This window comes from Triticum aestivum, chromosome 3B (assembly GCF_018294505.1).
Source record: "Triticum aestivum cultivar Chinese Spring chromosome 3B, IWGSC CS RefSeq v2.1, whole genome shotgun sequence".
Lineage (NCBI taxonomy): Eukaryota > Viridiplantae > Streptophyta > Magnoliopsida > Poales > Poaceae > Triticum > Triticum aestivum.
In genome coordinates, this window is record NC_057801.1 from 780943372 (window position 1) to 780960115 (window position 16744).

Genomic DNA, 16744 nt, shown 5'->3' on the forward strand with positions numbered 1-16744 from the left:
ATACACCAAGTCTGCTGCAGTGTCCGTCTTGATCACACAAGGATTCATAGCTTCCGGAGTCCTTCCTTTGGAGATTGACGGGCCGTAAGCTCGGCCTATGGATTGTGGGTAATATAGGTTGGTACCCCCAAGTCCAGGACACCGTCAACGGGTCGAGACACCAACGATCATTTAGATTAGGTATTAGTTATACCTCCAAAGTCGGACTAGCACCATTTTGATGTAATTGTAATGAAATCCGTCATATTTATATGAAATCCGGTCGTGTTTATATGAAATCCGGACGTGTTTGAACGAATTTCATCTGTTAGTTCGAGTTGTTGCGAAAATGTATGCGACTAGCGTTAGATGGCTGCCTCCCGCATCCGTGTCCCCGGACTAGTCCCCCACCCCTGTCCGTGGACAGATGCGGGAGAAAATTTACGGATCACCGTTGGAGATGCCCTTACATGGGCCACAAGAGGCTAGTCAGCTCGTGGAAAGAACACGAACATGATGAATGGAACGATGAGAGCAACTAATCTAGGAGTACTCCTTCGGGATCCCATGCAAGGGTCACTTAGTGTGGGATGGGACCGCGCCATAAGGCGCACTTTCAGCCGCCGCCACATGTCGTGCTATGGGCGCTTCCTCCGGAATTTGTTTTTTTATCTGTACGTGTTTTCGGCTTTTAGCTAAAAAAGTTAGGATTTTTTTGGCTTTTCGGTTTCCCCCCAGTTTTTCTTAGGATTTGGACGCGAGAAAACACGGTTCCTTTTTTCGTTCCACGAGAGGCACAAATTTACTTCTCGTGGAGGCACGGATTTTCTTTCGCGAGAGGCACGATCGTGCCTGTCAGAAAGGGAAAAAGGTGTTTTTTCGTTCGGCGAGAGGCACAGATTTACTTCTCGTGGAGCATGGATATGCTTCCACGAGACGTACGATCATGCCTCTCGGAAAAAAAACATGTTTTCTTTTTTTGGTTTCGTAAGAGGCATGGATTTAGTTCTGGTGGAGGCACGTATTTGCTTTCGCAAGAGGAACGGTCATGCCTCTCGTAAAGGGGGAAAACACGTTTTTTCCATCCGCCGGGAGGCATGGATTTAGTTCTCGTGGAGGCATCGTGCCTCTGAGAAAGAAAAAAAAACACCTTCTCTGTTCTGCAAGAGGCATGAATTTATTTCTCGTGCAGGCACATATTTGGTTCCGCAACAGACACGGTCGTGCCTCAGGGAAAAGAAAAAAAGCATGGTTTTTTCGTTCCGCGAGAGGCATGAATTTGCCTCTCGGAAAAGGAAAAAACGCGTTTTTTTGTTCCGAGGAAGGCACGGATTTTCTTCTGCGGGAAAGGAAAAAAACGTGTGCCTCTGCGGGAAGTGAAAAAACGTGCTCCAGGTTCGATTTCTATCGTCAAAAAAAAGTTCGCAAAACCTTTTAACATATGATCTAGTTTTGAAGATCTCGATGCGAGAACTTGAACGGTGAAAACGGCTCGAGATTTGGACGCATGGTTTAAGAGATAAAACGTTTTGAATAAACATATCTGCTCAAAAAGGAAGAACTCTGAGGTTGCGACAAGTGACGCGCATGTGGCGCACCACGTGTCACAAACCGGGGAGGTGTGAGTGATCTTCGAAAACAATACTACTACCTCTGTCTAGGTGAATAAGTCATTCACGCAGTTCTAGGTCATCGATTTGAGGAATTAAATATGTGTTATATGTCATGAAAAGTATATCACTAGATTTGTACACGGATGTAGTTTTTAAATATATATTTTTGTCACATATAATATATATTTAGAAAATTAAATTGTCGACCTAGAATTACGTGAATGACTTATTCACCGAGACGGAGGTAGTACTTAATTAGTGATTTTGATCGATTGTGCTTAAAAAACACAAATAGATCGATCTGGTTGCATCGCTCGTCGTCTGCCTCGCGTGGTTTTCGTCTGTCCGCCGCGCGACGTGCCTATGCCATAGGCCCTACTACTCCGAACTAGTGGAGGCAGCGAGGTGGAGTAGTAGTGCAGCGACGGCCAGCAAGCCCGCAAGAGATGGCGCACAGCCGGACCTCCAATCGACTCCGGCCGGCGGAGATTGTGATTGGAAGCGCAAGCGCGGGAGCCTAGGCGTTCCTAGTGGGAATTTCACTCCGGCTCGTGGTGGCTCGTGGCCGTCAGATCTCCAACGAGCACTAGACAGCGACCCGCCACGACGTGGGCCTTCGGCGGCAAGCGACGGCTAGGTGAGTTATTACCTACAATTTATGGAAAAATTATGCAATTGAATGCTGATTGTGTCGATTATGTTTATTCAGTTTCAGAATTATTCGTTTGGTTGTGTGGCTATTGTTTAGCGAGTTATTCTGTACTTTTGTGGTCTATATGAAATATTACTTACCCAAATATAAGAGTGTGCCCAGGCTTTGAAATATATGATACTTGTGGTGTTTGGTGCTCCCTTTGTAAAGAAATTTAAAACCGTTGGGATCACTAAGTAGCAAGCTTCAAAGCATCTGATATCGGGGTTCGTATCGGTTTGGCTTCGACATACCGGATGTCGGATATATCGGGTGATATATCGGACGATATGTAGATATATCGGAGAAACCAAGTCTTGTTTTTTTTTTCATTATTCTTGTTCAAGACATTTACTTTTAGTAAAAGAAAATGTATGATCTCAATGCTTTAACATAAAACTTTTAGATTCCTAGTTTATTAACTTGTTGATAAAGAAACTATTAAGGAAGGATTCACAAAATCTCTCTATGATTCAAAACAGTAAGATATATATGCATTTGTACAAAACATTGCACATGACTTAATAATATATAATGAAATTGTAAACGCATAATGCTTTCACTGCTTTCTAATAAAGAATTGTTGTCATCTACTCATCGTTCTATATCAGTGCACACATCAGTCGATGTTTCGGTTCATATCGGATGATATGTTGGAAAATGATATTTACCAAATGATGTGTTATGCTTATATCGGTAGAAGCCCCAAAAGTGATATATCGGCCGTATCGGCCTAGATTTAAAAGCTGGCTAAGTAGTGATAACAGTGGGAGTAGATCAATGAATACTTTAGCTTACGGTGTGTCCAGGCTTTGAAAATTACGCTAGCTCCGTGCCATTGCTTGGTCGAATCACAATGAAGCAGTTAAATGACAAGGGACAACAGGAGGAGTGGTGTTTCATCGGCTCCATTGATGACGGTGGATCTCGGCGGCGTGGCGCAGTGGAGACTCGGCGCCTGATGAGCGGAGATGGACTCGCACAGGAGGGTGACGCTGCCTGGCGTCATGGTGGCGTCGGCGGCAGTTGGACCGGGCAAGGTTGATGCAGCAGTACAGCTCTCAAGATGGATTGGTGGCAGGTGGCTGCGGCGGCCTCCTCATACCCGACAGGGGTCCTGATTGAGAAGCACGCCGGACTGGTGGGTGCCCATACCCGGCAGGCGTCCTGGGTGGGACCTCAAGTCTTTAGATGTTTAGGTTTGGCTGCGTGGTCTGTTCGGTATTAGGCCCAGACTTTCAGCGCCCCTACATCAACTGGATAGGGATAGCGACAGTTGTTGCTTAGTTTGGTGGCTTTAGACTTATTGTTGTATGACTCTGTACGGTCTTGTGTCAATAATTAATAAAATGACCATATGCATCGTCCAGATGCAGAGGCCAGGGGTCGTCCTCCTTTCCTAAAAAAAATGACATGTTTGTTCGGTGCAAAACTGCATAGTGCACATGCATCAATGGTTTGGTTTTCTTCATTCATACGACCCGTTTGCTTCGAGCAGCAGTGTTGCCGACAAGAGCGCGTGATCCCACTGCCACAGTTGCATCCAGCGTGTGAATGCCCTCGACTTAAATTGGTAGCCAACGCAGCGGTCCAACAGTGGCCAGTTTGGATCATACCAAGGCAGTTAAAGCTAGGACGGACCACTGGCAGCGTAGCCTGAGCTGCACTGCACATGACCAGACCACTCATCGCTCCGGCCGGTTGGTGGCTAAATTTAAGTCTTGTACTACAGCCCGGGAAAATCATCAGTCCAATCTTTATGCTGCTCGCGGCAGCTACACACAACACACACACAAGCCATTACGAGAAGAGAAACAGAGAGGCGTCGGGGTTTCTTAGCTGTCGCCGCCGCCAAGCCTGCCCGCCCGCGTTCGAGCCTCACCGCCGGGCGCCGGCCGGCCCTGACTCCGGATCCGCCCGTCAGTTACTCGAGCCTGCACCAGACCCCGGCCCAGGCCCTGCTCCAACCCATTTGTCCCCTCCTCTTCCACCGGAGCCTCGAGCTGCTGATTTTAGTCGACCACCTCTACATCCTCGAGCCACGGTCGTCCATCTCCATCTCTAGCCGCCCTGGTTCATCTCAGGCGTTCTCTACTGGTCTCTCTGCAAGCTCTTACTGTTTGTCTGAAGGTAATTTCACTCCCACTAGTCCACCTGTTGTTGTTTAGTTTCACTTCCACCTGTTTTGTGAACATCACAAAATTGTTGTTGTTGTTGTTGTTGTTGTTGTTGTTGTTGTTGTTGTTTTATGCTGATCCTAAATGCTTGTAATCATTCATCTCACTCCAGGTTTCACACACTCCTGTATTCTCCGGAACAACAAACAAACACACAGTGAGGAGAGCCTTTGTAGCAACCAACTGTTATCTTCCACCCAGTACTACCGCAATCTTGCATGTAGAGAGAGGTCCATCCCAGCATTGAGATCGCGATGGCAGCTATCCGCCCTCTCATCCCAAAGCTCGGCGAACTGCTTGTTGGCGAGTTCACCCTCGAGAAGCGCGTGAAGAAAGGCGTGGAGTCTCTTGTCAGAGAGATGACACTCATGCAAGCCGCGCTGCGTAAGGTGGGGAAGGTGCCAGCAGACCAGCTCGATGAGGGGACCAAGATCTGGGCAGGAATGGTGAGGGAGTTGTCCTACCAAATGGAGGATATCGTTGACTCATTCATGGTGTGTGTGGAGGATGGTGGCAAGCCTGCCAACCCAAAGAACAGAGTCAAGAAGTTGCTCAAGAAGACCAAGAGATTATTCAAGAAGGGGAAGGATCTCCATCGTATCTCTGATGCTCTCGAAGAAGTGTTTGTTCAAGCTAGGCAATTGGGCGAGCTGCGTCAAAGGTATGAACAAGAGACGCGGGATTCCGACGCTGGTGCTAGTGTTGACCCTCGCGTGATGGCCCTATACACAGATGTTACAAAGCTTGTCGGCGTTGAAGAACCACGAGACAAGTTGATCGACATGTTGATTGAAGGTGATGATTGGTCGAAGCATCCATTGAAGACGGTTTCTATTGTTGGATTTGGTGGGATGGGCAAGACAACTCTTGCCAAAGCAGTGTATGACAAGCTCAAAGTGCAATTTGATTGTGGTGCCTTTGTTTCAGTTTCTCAAAATCCCGACATCAAGAAGGTTTTCAAGAATATTTTGTATGAATTTGACAAGTGCAAGTATGCACACATTCATAATACAGAATGGCAAGAAAGACATCTGATCGATGAAATCATTGAATTTCTTAATGACAAGAGGTATTCTCCTTTTTTTCTGGTTATAACAATTCTTTGCTAATAGCAGATTGTTGATCCACTATATATAGGTTGTAGTGTTGACATAAATTTCTGGAGTTCTCTCCTCTGCATTTTTTCCCTTTATCTCATCATTTTTAATAATAGTATCTTCATAAAAAAATAGATATACCAATTGATTTGTAACCAAACTCTTGCAAACTATCATATAGGTATCTCATCGTAATTGATGATATATGGAATGAAAAATCATGGGAGCTAATCAAGTGTGCTTTCTCCAAGAAGAGTCATGGCAGTAAATTAATCACGACAACCCGTATCGTAAGTGTCTCTGAAGCATGTTGCTCTTCTAGTGATGATATTTACAGAATGAAACCTCTCTCGAATGATCTCTCGAGAAGGCTCTTCTGTAAAAGAGTATTTTCTCATGAGGAAGGGTGTCCTAAAGAATTGGTGCAAGTATCCGAAGACATCTTGAAGAAATGTGGTGGAATACCGTTAGCCATTATTACTATATCAAGTCTTATGGCTAACAAGCATCGGATAAACACAAAGGAGCAATGGTATGCTTTGCTCAATTCCATTGGCAGGGGACTCGCGGAAGACCGCAGCGTGGAGGAGATGAAGAAGATATTACTATTCAGCTATTATGATTTACCGTCATATTTGAGGCCTTGCTTATTATACCTAAGCATCTTTCCAGAAGATAGTCATATTTTAAGAGACAAGCTGATATGGAAGTGGATAGCCGAGGGCTTTGTTTATAGTGAAAACCAAGAAAGTAGCTTGTATGAGCTCGGTAAGAGCTACTTTAATGAGCTAGTGAATAGAAGTATGATCAGTCCAATAGACATTGAAGATAATTGGGGAGAGAAGGAGGAAGCTTGCAGTGTACATGACATGGTGCTTGATCTCATATGCTCAATTTCAAGTGAAGAGAACTTTGTCACTATATTGGATTGCACCAAGATAAAAATGTCTAACTCGCAAAGTAAGGTTCGTAGATTATCAATCCAAAATAGCAAAGTAGATGTGGAAACCACCGGGATGGCACAAGTAAGATCTCTTTTTTGGACCAATAATATTGCTGTAAAAAAACTGGATATTTCACGTTTCCAACTACTCCGTGTACTGGATTTGGAAGGTTGTGATGTCTCAGATATTGAATATGTGGGGAATCTGTTACATTTGAGGTACTTAGGGCTAAAAGGTACTGATGTCCAGGACCTTCCCATGGAAATAGGGAGCCTACAGTTTTTGCTTACCTTGGACTTAAGAAGTACTTGGATAACAGAATTGCCATCGAGTATTGTGCAACTAAGACATCTGATGTGCCTGTATATTGCCAATGAAACGAAGCTGCCGCCTGGGATATGTAACCTGACTTCTCTGGAAGTGCTAGGTGAACCGGTGTTGTCTGACAAGGACGTCAATGTTGTGAAAGAGCTGGGCCATCTGACAAAACTGAGGGTGCTCCGGTTTGGTTTGCAAGATCTGAATGAGAGTCTAGATAAAGCATCATTGGAATCCCTAGGTAAAGCTGTGGAGGAATCCCTAGGTAAGTTGTGCCAACTGGACAGTCTCTATATTGTGTCTGATGCTGAACATCTCAATTTGATGAGTGACAGTTGGGTGCCCCCTGTACAACTCCGTAGATTGCTTATTCCCTCAATGTCCAGTTTCTTCCAGACACTGCCAGCATGGATTAATCCTTCATCACTTCCTCTACTCGCCTATCTCAGTTTAACCGTGGATGAAGTGCGATCGGAGGACATCCGGCTTCTTGGGATGATGCCGGCTCTTTGTTCTCTCATGCTTCTATGTCTTGCTGATTCCTCACGAGGGAATGTGGTGGAAGTGCCTGTCCTTTCCTCTGGTGCATTCCCATGTGCTACAGAGTGCTACTTCGTTTGTATTGACGTCGTGCCGTCAATGTTTCCACGAGGAGCAGCGCCAAGGCTTAAACGCCTTTCATTCACCTTCCCAGCTAAGTGGATCTCCCATGAAAACATTGATTTGGGCATGCGGCACCTCCCTTCCCTAGAGGAAGTCGAGGTTTCAGTTGTAAAGGAGGAAGCTAGCGACTGGGAGGTGGATGAAGCAAAGGCTGCGGTGAGGGCCGCAGTGGAGGACCACCCCAACCGTCCCGTCCTTGACCTACGTTACTAGCACACAAGCATGCATGGGGAAAAGTACGTACACTAGCCGCACAAGAAGCATGTATTTCCATTATCTCATCTGTACATTCTCCCAGTTGTTCATTGCCCTTTCTTTGTTTCTTGCTCAGTTCTAGGCAGAGAGGAAGCGAAGCATGCGTCAAGGTTTGCCAGATATATACTCCTCCACGAGCTACCTCTGTTGTTCCTGTAGTTCTTTTTTTTTTCTTTCTCATCAAGTGTCTAATTTCTCTCTTCTTCGGTTTTTCAGTTTCAGGCGGGCGGATTGCTCGGATCGATTAATCAAATGTCGCAATCAGGTATACTATACTAACTCCATTGATTAGAAGCGCCAAACTATTCTCACTTTTTGCATTTTCTTTAGCCAAAATGTTGCAACATCCATCTATTCAGTGTTGGTCTCTTAATCAAAGTTTCAAATAGCGCGCTAAGCATCTTAGCGGCGGACCTCTTCCAAATGCTATAGCGTGCTATAGCGGAGCTATAGCGCGCTATTTAAAATGTTTGTTCATTTGTTTGGACCAAAGTCTCTTAGCGCAAGACCTTATGTAAACGCTATAGCGTGCTATAGCGGAGCTATAGCGGGCTATTTAAAACAGTGCTCTTAATTTACACCGGAAAGATACATAGGGCCATTTAATTGTTTTTCTCTACTAGCACGAACCTTTTTTTTTACTTATGGTGCATACATACATAACATCAATTATTTCTTCTGCTTGCCAAATGATCACATACATACAACGTAGCCCGGGTTAGCAAGCAATCCGCTAGTAATATGTGTATAGACCTTTGCTCTAGCTGGATGGACTCTGTTTTCTTCTTCTGTGTAACATTTAACAGAACCATTCACATGTATATCCTTCCACATGGCATTGCAGGTAGTAGCAGCTAAAAATTCTCGTCCACCTGGGCTTCGATGGTGTAAGCCTCCAAACCGGGTGCCGCCTTTATTCCAACCAAAACAGTCAAGCATACTGCGTCTGACCCATCTTCCGGCTGTGTCGAGACGAAGCTCTCAATCTGTCCACTCATGTCTGAATTCTCAACTTGCTTCTGGCAATTCAAGAACCATTAAATTTGTATCCCCCCTCCCCCCTGCTTTTCACCCATTGCGAACCATTAGTTATTACTAGGTTTGGCTGTTCTCTTGCCTTCTCTTCATTGAACTCCTTTGTTTGTAACAACTTAATTTCAGACTCGATGTTCATTCCAGACACACAAACTATAAATAGTTGCGTCCAGTTTGTACTATTTGTCATATTGGCTTATTCAAATATGCCGTTTTGATTTGACATCTCTTACAGCTTATAATAAGTACATGTTTTTTTTAGTTTATTCAAACTGGAATTTGAATTGCTGGTGCATCTCACTTGTGCCTTTGCTTTGCTGTCATATTTAGTCTGTAGAGTTATTGGCCCTTAAGTGATGCAATGATTTCCGGAGGTAAGAATGATTGGGTTTACTTGGCCGAAATCACTATTCTGACCTTTTCAGCAATCTTTGCCACAAAGTGAACTCGACATGAAAGTATTTCACGATCTGATCCTTTTAGCAACGCCACAGACCGTGACGTTTCTTCTCCATATAAAAACGCCGAGCTAGTTAGCGTTTCAAATCCACATTCAAACACCGGAGTAGCTAGCGTTTCCAATCCACATAAAAACGCCAAGCAAGTTGGCGTTGCTGCCTTGGCCAGAAACGCCATAGGGCTTGGCGTTTAGGCCCTGGGTTTAGGAGCAGCTTTTTACTTTGGCAACGGGAAAGCTAATGGGCTGGGTGCCAGCGCAGAAACGCCAAAGCCCTTGGCGTTACTTACCTGGTCCGCATCGCGAGCAACCTGGGCGTTTCTCCTTTGGGCAGGAACGCTAGCTAGCTCGGCGTTTCTCCTTTGGGCAGGAACGCTAGCTAGCTCAGCGTTTTTATTTGGGGAAGAAACGCCGCGGGCTCTGGTGTTGCTAAAAGGGTCAGATCGTGAAATACTTTCATGTCGAGTTCACTTTGTGACAAAGTTTGTTGATAGGGTCAGAAGTGTACTCCCTGTCTCCCTTCATCTACTGTCAGTCTTCTCCTTTAGAATCAGTTGAAAGCCACAAGCTCGGCTCAACACCAAACTAAGGCAATGTGTCTGGTGCTTTTCCACGTCGTAAGTGCTGCTTTTTCTGTGCTTTTTCTCTGATGCGAACAGCAGGAGCTCTGTTTTGCATTGTTACAAGTGTAGACAGAGGAGAGTACAATGGGTTACCGTCTTGGTGGAAATTGTTGGAACTGCGCCGTGATGTGGTTCACTCGGATAATATACCGATCGAGGACTTGTCGCCAACATCGATCGTCATCTCAACTTCGCTTGGCCACCATCGTACTCATGGATTACCGCCGCTGCACTGCTTATTCTCTTCTTCAGAGATGCTCAGCGGTGCTTGGGATTCAGATAGTGGGATGGCGGACAGAAGATGTTCAAGTCTACCTGGTTTGTGCTGAAAATAAAAATTCTACCTCGGTTCCAAGGTTCATATCCATACAAAGTTATTTAGGATTAAATTCTCACATCTTAATTATGCAACAGGTACTTGAGATTTGATAATATTGTTTTTTTAATTTTCGCGGGGGGGGGGGGGGGGGGGGGGGGGGGGGGGGGGGAGGGATTCTCCCCACCTGAATTGTATTCATTTGTTGCCTGTAGGCTTTGCAGCCTAATACAAGATAGGGTTCAAGTGAACCAGAGAAATACAGCGAAGCACAGGAAGAAGAAATAAAGCAAAATAACACGCAGACAGACACATGGCGAGGGGGGACACAACACAACAAGGGGCACCATGGGTGCTCGAACTGCACCGGCGAGCCGAGGCAAAACCATGACACTGTACCATCGACGCAATCGAAAAGCATCGGGGCAACCAAGACCGCACAACGCCGCGACACCACCTGTGTCATGGGGTACATTCGAACGGTCACCCGGGCCGAGATGACGCCACGACACCTATGTGTCACCGGCGTAGCTGAAAGGCATCACCAAGCATAGAACTCTACATAGCACACCCAAAACATCAAAACAAGGGGCACCACGGGCGCTCGAACTGCAGCGGCGAGCCGAGACTAATCATGACGCTGCATCGTCGAAGCAATCGAAAAGCACCGGGCAACCAAGACTGCACAACGCCGCGACACCACCTATGTCATGGGGTACATTCGAACGGCCACCCGGGCCAAGACGACGCCACGGCACCTATGTGCCATCGGCGTAGTCGAAGGGCGTCGCCAAGCATAGAACTTCACATAGCACACCCAAAACATCACAAGACCGGGGGATGAAGACAACGCCATCAAGATGGGAAGACCGGCCGATTGATCAATCCGGAGTGATAGAGCAGCCCCCGCGTCGTCTCTCTGAGGCGACTCGGGCGGCCACCCTGCTGGGCATCGCCACAGCCTCTTCTCCGGCCACTGCAGCTCCCCGCCGCCGGCAAAACAACGTCGGGCAAAGCCCGGCAAAGGCTGGCGGCGGCGGGATCCGTCCCGCGCGCGTGGGTTTGGCCCTGCTGCCCCCTCCCCTCATCCGCGACGGGGGGCGCCAGATCTGGCCTCGTGCCTCCTCTGGGCTGCTCCTCCGGCATAGTAGTCCTTACGTGTACGCATGGTGATTAAACCAACGACCAAGGCCTTGCGTAGTAGTCCTTACGTGTACGCATGGTGATTAAACCAACGACCAAGGCGGCTATGGTTCTCTCTGAGATAATGCAAACTGAGTTGTTTAACTAAACTAAACTATCTCCATACGTACGCTTAGACATAGTCACAACACATGCACATCCACATTGGTATTCATTAGTTTTTTTAGTAACACATATATGGTCTCACTCACGGAGCAGGTGGGCTTGCGTGCTCTAATTTTTTTTCTTTGGTACAGCGACGCGTTTGCAGGGTCTACGCTTGTAGATTGGTAGCGCCTTGTAATTTAATTTTGGCTATGCAGTTCAAAGGGGGCATCCTAGGTTGTTTGGCCGGTCTAAGATCGGACCGAGCCTTGCCTAAGCAACCAGAGTAACACTATTAGGTACTAGAAGAACACTCGTGCGTTGCAACGGGGCCACATTAAATTTAAGAGTTTAATATCAATTATGTTAATATTACATTTAATATTCTCATACATATCAAGTGACATTGGCGACCTTTTTACCATCAAATTCTCACACACACTCTCTCCCTCCCTCCTCCTCACTCTCTCTCCCCCTCTCCCTCTCTCTCTCTCTCTCTAACACACACACATCCATCTTATTGGGTACGGGACCATAATATCCATCTATTTCACACGCACACGCGCTAGTGCATAACAATATGGATTATAAAACAGGTTCAAGGTAGTAACAAGGATTCTTCTCATGCATTAATAAACAAATGTTCTGCACTGAAGACAAGATAAACAATTCCCAAAGTGCATCAGAGCATCACAGAACATTACTGGCAAGATAAATGCACGATGTACCGGAACTGCTCGGATGAACCGGAACAGAGCCAACATATATCATCCTAGACAAACGCAACATCAACCATTTACCTTGGTACTTTAGGGACCGACAGGAGGATGCATGTAGAAGCGCTTATTGCCTGCGAATCCACAGTCAGAGAGAGAAATTGGAACCCATTCCCATCACCAACTGATAAAGAAAGCATGTAAGAAAATTGATATCGGGCCAACTTGGATCTTCGGTGATTGTCCGCCGGTATGGAGAATTTAGGAGGGTGGGTGCAGGGAGTGGCCTTGTGGATGATGGATGGAGGCGCGGAGGGATGTGGTCGCCGGAAGGTCGAAAGCGGAGAGGGTCGGGCACGTTAGGTGGAGCCGGTGGTGCGCGACAACCGGAGGCGGCCCAATCGTGGGCGGCGAACCGACGATAGCCTCGGCCCATCTCTCGACGCAGCGAAGATAGAGAGGGCGGCACTGCCGGTGCTCGAGGCCGCCGCTCGGCACCATCTACATCGAGGGAAAGAGAGGCGAGAAAGCGATAGGGTGATGCGGGGCTAGGGATTGCGGAGGAGGGTGGGGGTGTGCGATTTGAATGGATGGTTCTGCCCACCGTTTTCTTGTACGTGGCGGTGGAGACGGCGGCGTCCAGCCATGCAGGCGAGGCATGGGTCGAGCCGGGCACACGGCGAGGCGCAGTAGCAGAGGCGGGGGCGATTTTTTGCTACTGAGATGCATGGTGTGGGATTGATCGTTCATGTTCTCTTTTCCTTTTTAACGGGAGATGGATGCGATTTTTTCACGAGGGGAGAGATGCGACCACGTACAGATTCCATAATAAATTAATTAGGTCCATAACGGGAATTCTTTACAATGCGTTAAGATTTACGTGTTAGTTTTCTTAATAAAGAAATGCACTGATGTAGGGATCGATTGATTCGGGTAAGGTTCGTGATCTTTTGTATGTTAGGAAATTAGTGGTTTGCAAGGAAAGAGTGGAGAGAAAAAGAACCAATGCGACCACGTATAGATTCCATAATAAATTAATTAGGTCCATAACGGGATTTGTTTACAATGCGTTAAGATTTACGTGTTAGTTTTCTTAATAAAGAAATGCACTGATGTAGGGCGCGATTGGTTCGGGTAAGGAAAGATAGATTCGTGATCTTTTGTATGTTAGGAAATTATTGGTTTGCAAGGAAAGAGTGGAGAGAAAAAGAACCAGTGGAGGTGGGAGAAGGACAAAAATAAACCGTACGAGGCTACCAACTGCTCCATTAGGAGTAGAGATTGTTTGTGAAAATAACGTGCGACGACGACTTAGCGAGCGGATCCCCTTAAAAAAGACATAGCGAGCAGATTCCCTTAAAACTGGTAGGAATGGATACGATTGATGACGTTGATAAATAGTGGTGAATATTGGCCTAATTTACTATCATCATGCATGGAAACGAATCATCAAGAAAAAGAATACTTCCTATTACTACACTCATAGGAAGCTTCCTAATCTCTGCTACCAAACAGTTTCTGCCCAAACAAGGAAGGAAAGTTATGGACGTGATTCGAAAGGAAACAAACATTATGAAGATTAATTAATTTAGATTTTATATTAGAAATTGATTGTGATTGATTCTTTTACATAAAGACATTACTAAATAATTTGCATCAGTATAGAAAGTTCTGATCCGTTCAGTTTTTTTCGTTGTGTGAGAGGGTGAAGTGAAAATAAACCGATGAAGTGGGGGAGGCGACGAAAAAAATCTACGACGGTTAACCTACGAAAAAAACCCGGACGAAAGTTGTGGGACGAAAAAAAACCTGGAAGCGAGACTACCAACTGCTTCATTAGGAGTAGAGACTAGTACAGCTAGTTGATACATGGGACCCATCTGTGCAAAGGACCACATGGTAGTGAGTCTGCACACATCACCAGCTATGCAGAGTAATATTGTTTGCTCTTGGTTGACAGAATAAAATCATGCACTATACATGGCTTATCATTTTGGAACAACAATACGAAACATGACCACGATGCCTTCATTGTAACCTCAGAGCCCTACCACCTAGCTTCCTTCCACCCAAAACACATCCACAACATTGTGTAGCTAGAGAGATCCAGCTTGCCATGGAGATCCCCCTGGGGGCTATCGGCCTTCTCCTCCCAAGCTCAGTGCTCTCCTCGTCAGTGATTTCACCCTGGAGAAACGCATGAGAAAAGGCATTGAGTCTCTTGTGACAGAGCTCACGCTGATGGACGCTGCCCTTCGCAAGGTGGAGAAAGTGCCCCCAGAACAACTCGACGAGGGTGTCAAGATTTGGGCAGGAAAGGTGAAGGAGTTGTCCTACCACATGGAGGACATAGTTGACGCCTTCATGGTGCGTGTGGAGGATAGTGGTGAGCCTGCCAACCCTGAGTATAGAGTCAAGAAGATACTCAAGAAGGTCAAAGGATTATTCATGATTGGCAAGGATCTCCACTGGATCTCTGATGCTCTCGAAGAAGCGGTTCATCAAGCTAAGCAGTTGGCCGAGCTACGTCAAAGGTACGAGCAAGATATGCAAGATACAAGCATTGGTGCTTGTGTTGACCCTCGCATGATGGCCCTGTACACAGATGTGATAGAGCTCGTCGGCATTGAAGAAACACGAGATGAGTTGATCAACATGTTGAAAAAAGATGATGATTGGTCAAAGCATCCATTGAGGATTGTCTCTATTGTTGGATTTGGTGGGTTAGGCAAGACAACTCTTGCCAAAGCAGCATATGACAAGATCAAAGGGCAATTCGATTGTTGTGCTTTTGTTTCGGTTTCTCAGAATCCTGACATGAAGAAAGTTTTCAAAAATATTCTTTATGAACTTGACAAGAAGAAGTATGCACATATTCCTAATGAAGAATTGGAAGAAAAGCATCTGATTGACGAACTCATTGAATTCCTTAATGGCAAGAGGTATGCTTCTATTTTAGTGTTCTTATGGATCGATACATTTTGGTCTTGCAAAATTGAAACACCAATTCTTATATATAATATCATATGGTAGATTAATTACAAGTTTATAGTAAATCTTTCTGGTGTTAAACCTCTAGTAAGAATTAGGGAGTATATTTTTAGGGTTGCCAAGAAATTCTTGCTTATAGGTCGATATTCTCAGTCGTTGAATCAATACCCTATGAAAATTATAGGATTACACATTTCAAAAACATGTGCAGCTTAAGTTTTAGAAATGTGCAATACGCGCAATTGCACATTTCTACAATTACAACTACTGCACGCGATTTTTTATGAAGCTATTTATCTCACGGCATGTAGTTTGATTGCCAACTTAAATAAAACATTTTTACAAAAAAATGATTTGTCGACTAATTCAAAATTTTAATCATATAGGTACCTCATCATAATTGATGAATATGGGATAAAGAAGTGTGGAAATTAATCAAGTGTACTGCTTTCTTCAAGAAAAGTCTCGGAAGCCAACTAATCATGACAACCCGCATCGTTAGTGTCTCGGAAGCATGCTGCTCTTCTATGGGTGACATTTACAAAATGAAACCTTTTTCTGACGATGTATCAATAACTCTCTTCTATAAAAGAGTGTTCATGAGAAAGGGTGTCCTCACTTCCCTCCAGCGAGCGAGTTGAGGTTAGCATTATCGATGCAGAGGCGAATGAAGCAGAGGCTGCGCTGAGGGCTGCGGTGGAGGACCACCCCAACCATCCCATGCTTGCCTTTGACATATACTAGTTGCACAAAGCATTTATTCCCATCATTTGTTCATGCTCCCAGCGTTCAGGTTCGCTAGAGCTTACCTCTGTTGTAATTTTAGTCCCTCTTGTTCTTGTTTGCTCACCGAGTGTTTATTCCTCTCCGCTTTCATTTTTCAGTTTCAGGCGGACGGAGTGCTAGGTCGATTCATCAAATCTCGCAATCAGGTATACTACACTCTAACTAATATGTGTTTTTGTACCTGGATGAGCCCTGTGTTTTTTATTTTCTGTTCGGAACATTTGACTGAACCATTTGCATGCCTCTGCTTCCACAATCCAGAACTCTATGTATTTGCTAGCAGTATATGTGTCTATCTGAAGTTCCAACAAAGCTGCAATGTGGATTGTGCCTCGGTCACTTCGCTTATGGCGCACAAATACGTAGCAGCCATTGTTATTTCTGTTTGCCACAAGATCTCATATAACGTGGTTCACATTAGCAAGCAGTCCACTAGTAGCATATGTGCCCTTTTCTCTAGTTGAATGAAGTACGTTTTTCCTTTTCTGGTAGAATGAAAGTGTGTTGAAGAACGAGTTGAAAAAAATCTTAGCTGCTGGAAGGGCAAGCTTATGTCATATGGAGATCGGCTAGTCCTCATTAACTCAGTGCTAACTAGTATGCCGATGTTTCTACTTTCGTTCTTCGAAATTCCGAAAGGGGTTCGGAAGCGACTTGATTTCTTTAGATCTCGTTTCTTCTGGCAGTCTGATGAGGCCAAGAGGAAATACTGTCTCGCGCGATGGGATATCCTTTGCCAACCTAAAGACCAAGGGGATCTTGGTATTGAGAACTTACAAATTAAGAATAAATGTCT

The 16744-nt window shown here is 45.3% G+C and overlaps 1 protein-coding gene and 1 pseudogene across 2 annotated transcripts; both read left to right on the top strand.

Annotated features, from left to right (window-relative positions):
• The first annotated feature begins 4033 nt into the window (after positions 1 to 4033).
• Positions 4034 to 9011, top strand: LOC123072376 (disease resistance protein RGA5). 2 transcript variants are annotated; one of them, XM_044495935.1, is made up of 6 exons: positions 4035 to 4413; positions 4573 to 5529; positions 5739 to 7718; positions 7814 to 7847; positions 7954 to 8002; positions 8582 to 9011. In XM_044495935.1, exons 2-3 carry the CDS (start codon positions 4715 to 4717, stop codon positions 7693 to 7695), a joined length of 2772 nt encoding a protein of 923 aa, XP_044351870.1. In that variant the 5' UTR covers positions 4035 to 4413; positions 4573 to 4714; the 3' UTR covers positions 7696 to 7718; positions 7814 to 7847; positions 7954 to 8002; positions 8582 to 9011. The 2 variants fall into 2 exon arrangements, with proteins under 2 accessions (XP_044351871.1, XP_044351870.1); XM_044495936.1 differs by having other exon boundaries at positions 4034 to 4413; positions 7814 to 8002.
• A 1997-nt stretch (positions 9012 to 11008) lies between these two features.
• On the top strand, positions 11009 to 15803 carry LOC123067892 (disease resistance protein RGA5-like; annotated as a pseudogene).
• The last annotated feature ends 941 nt before the right edge of the window (positions 15804 to 16744 follow it).

Excerpts from the sequence above, each read along its gene's own strand:
- LOC123072376 (XM_044495936.1), top strand. The coding sequence starts at position 4,715 with ATGGCAGCTATCCGCCCTCTCATCCCAAAGCTCGGCGAACTGCTTGTT. Across the intron at positions 5,530-5,738 it reads GAATTTCTTAATGACAAGAG|GTATCTCATCGTAATTGATG; the intron begins GTATTCTCCTTT and ends ACTATCATATAG.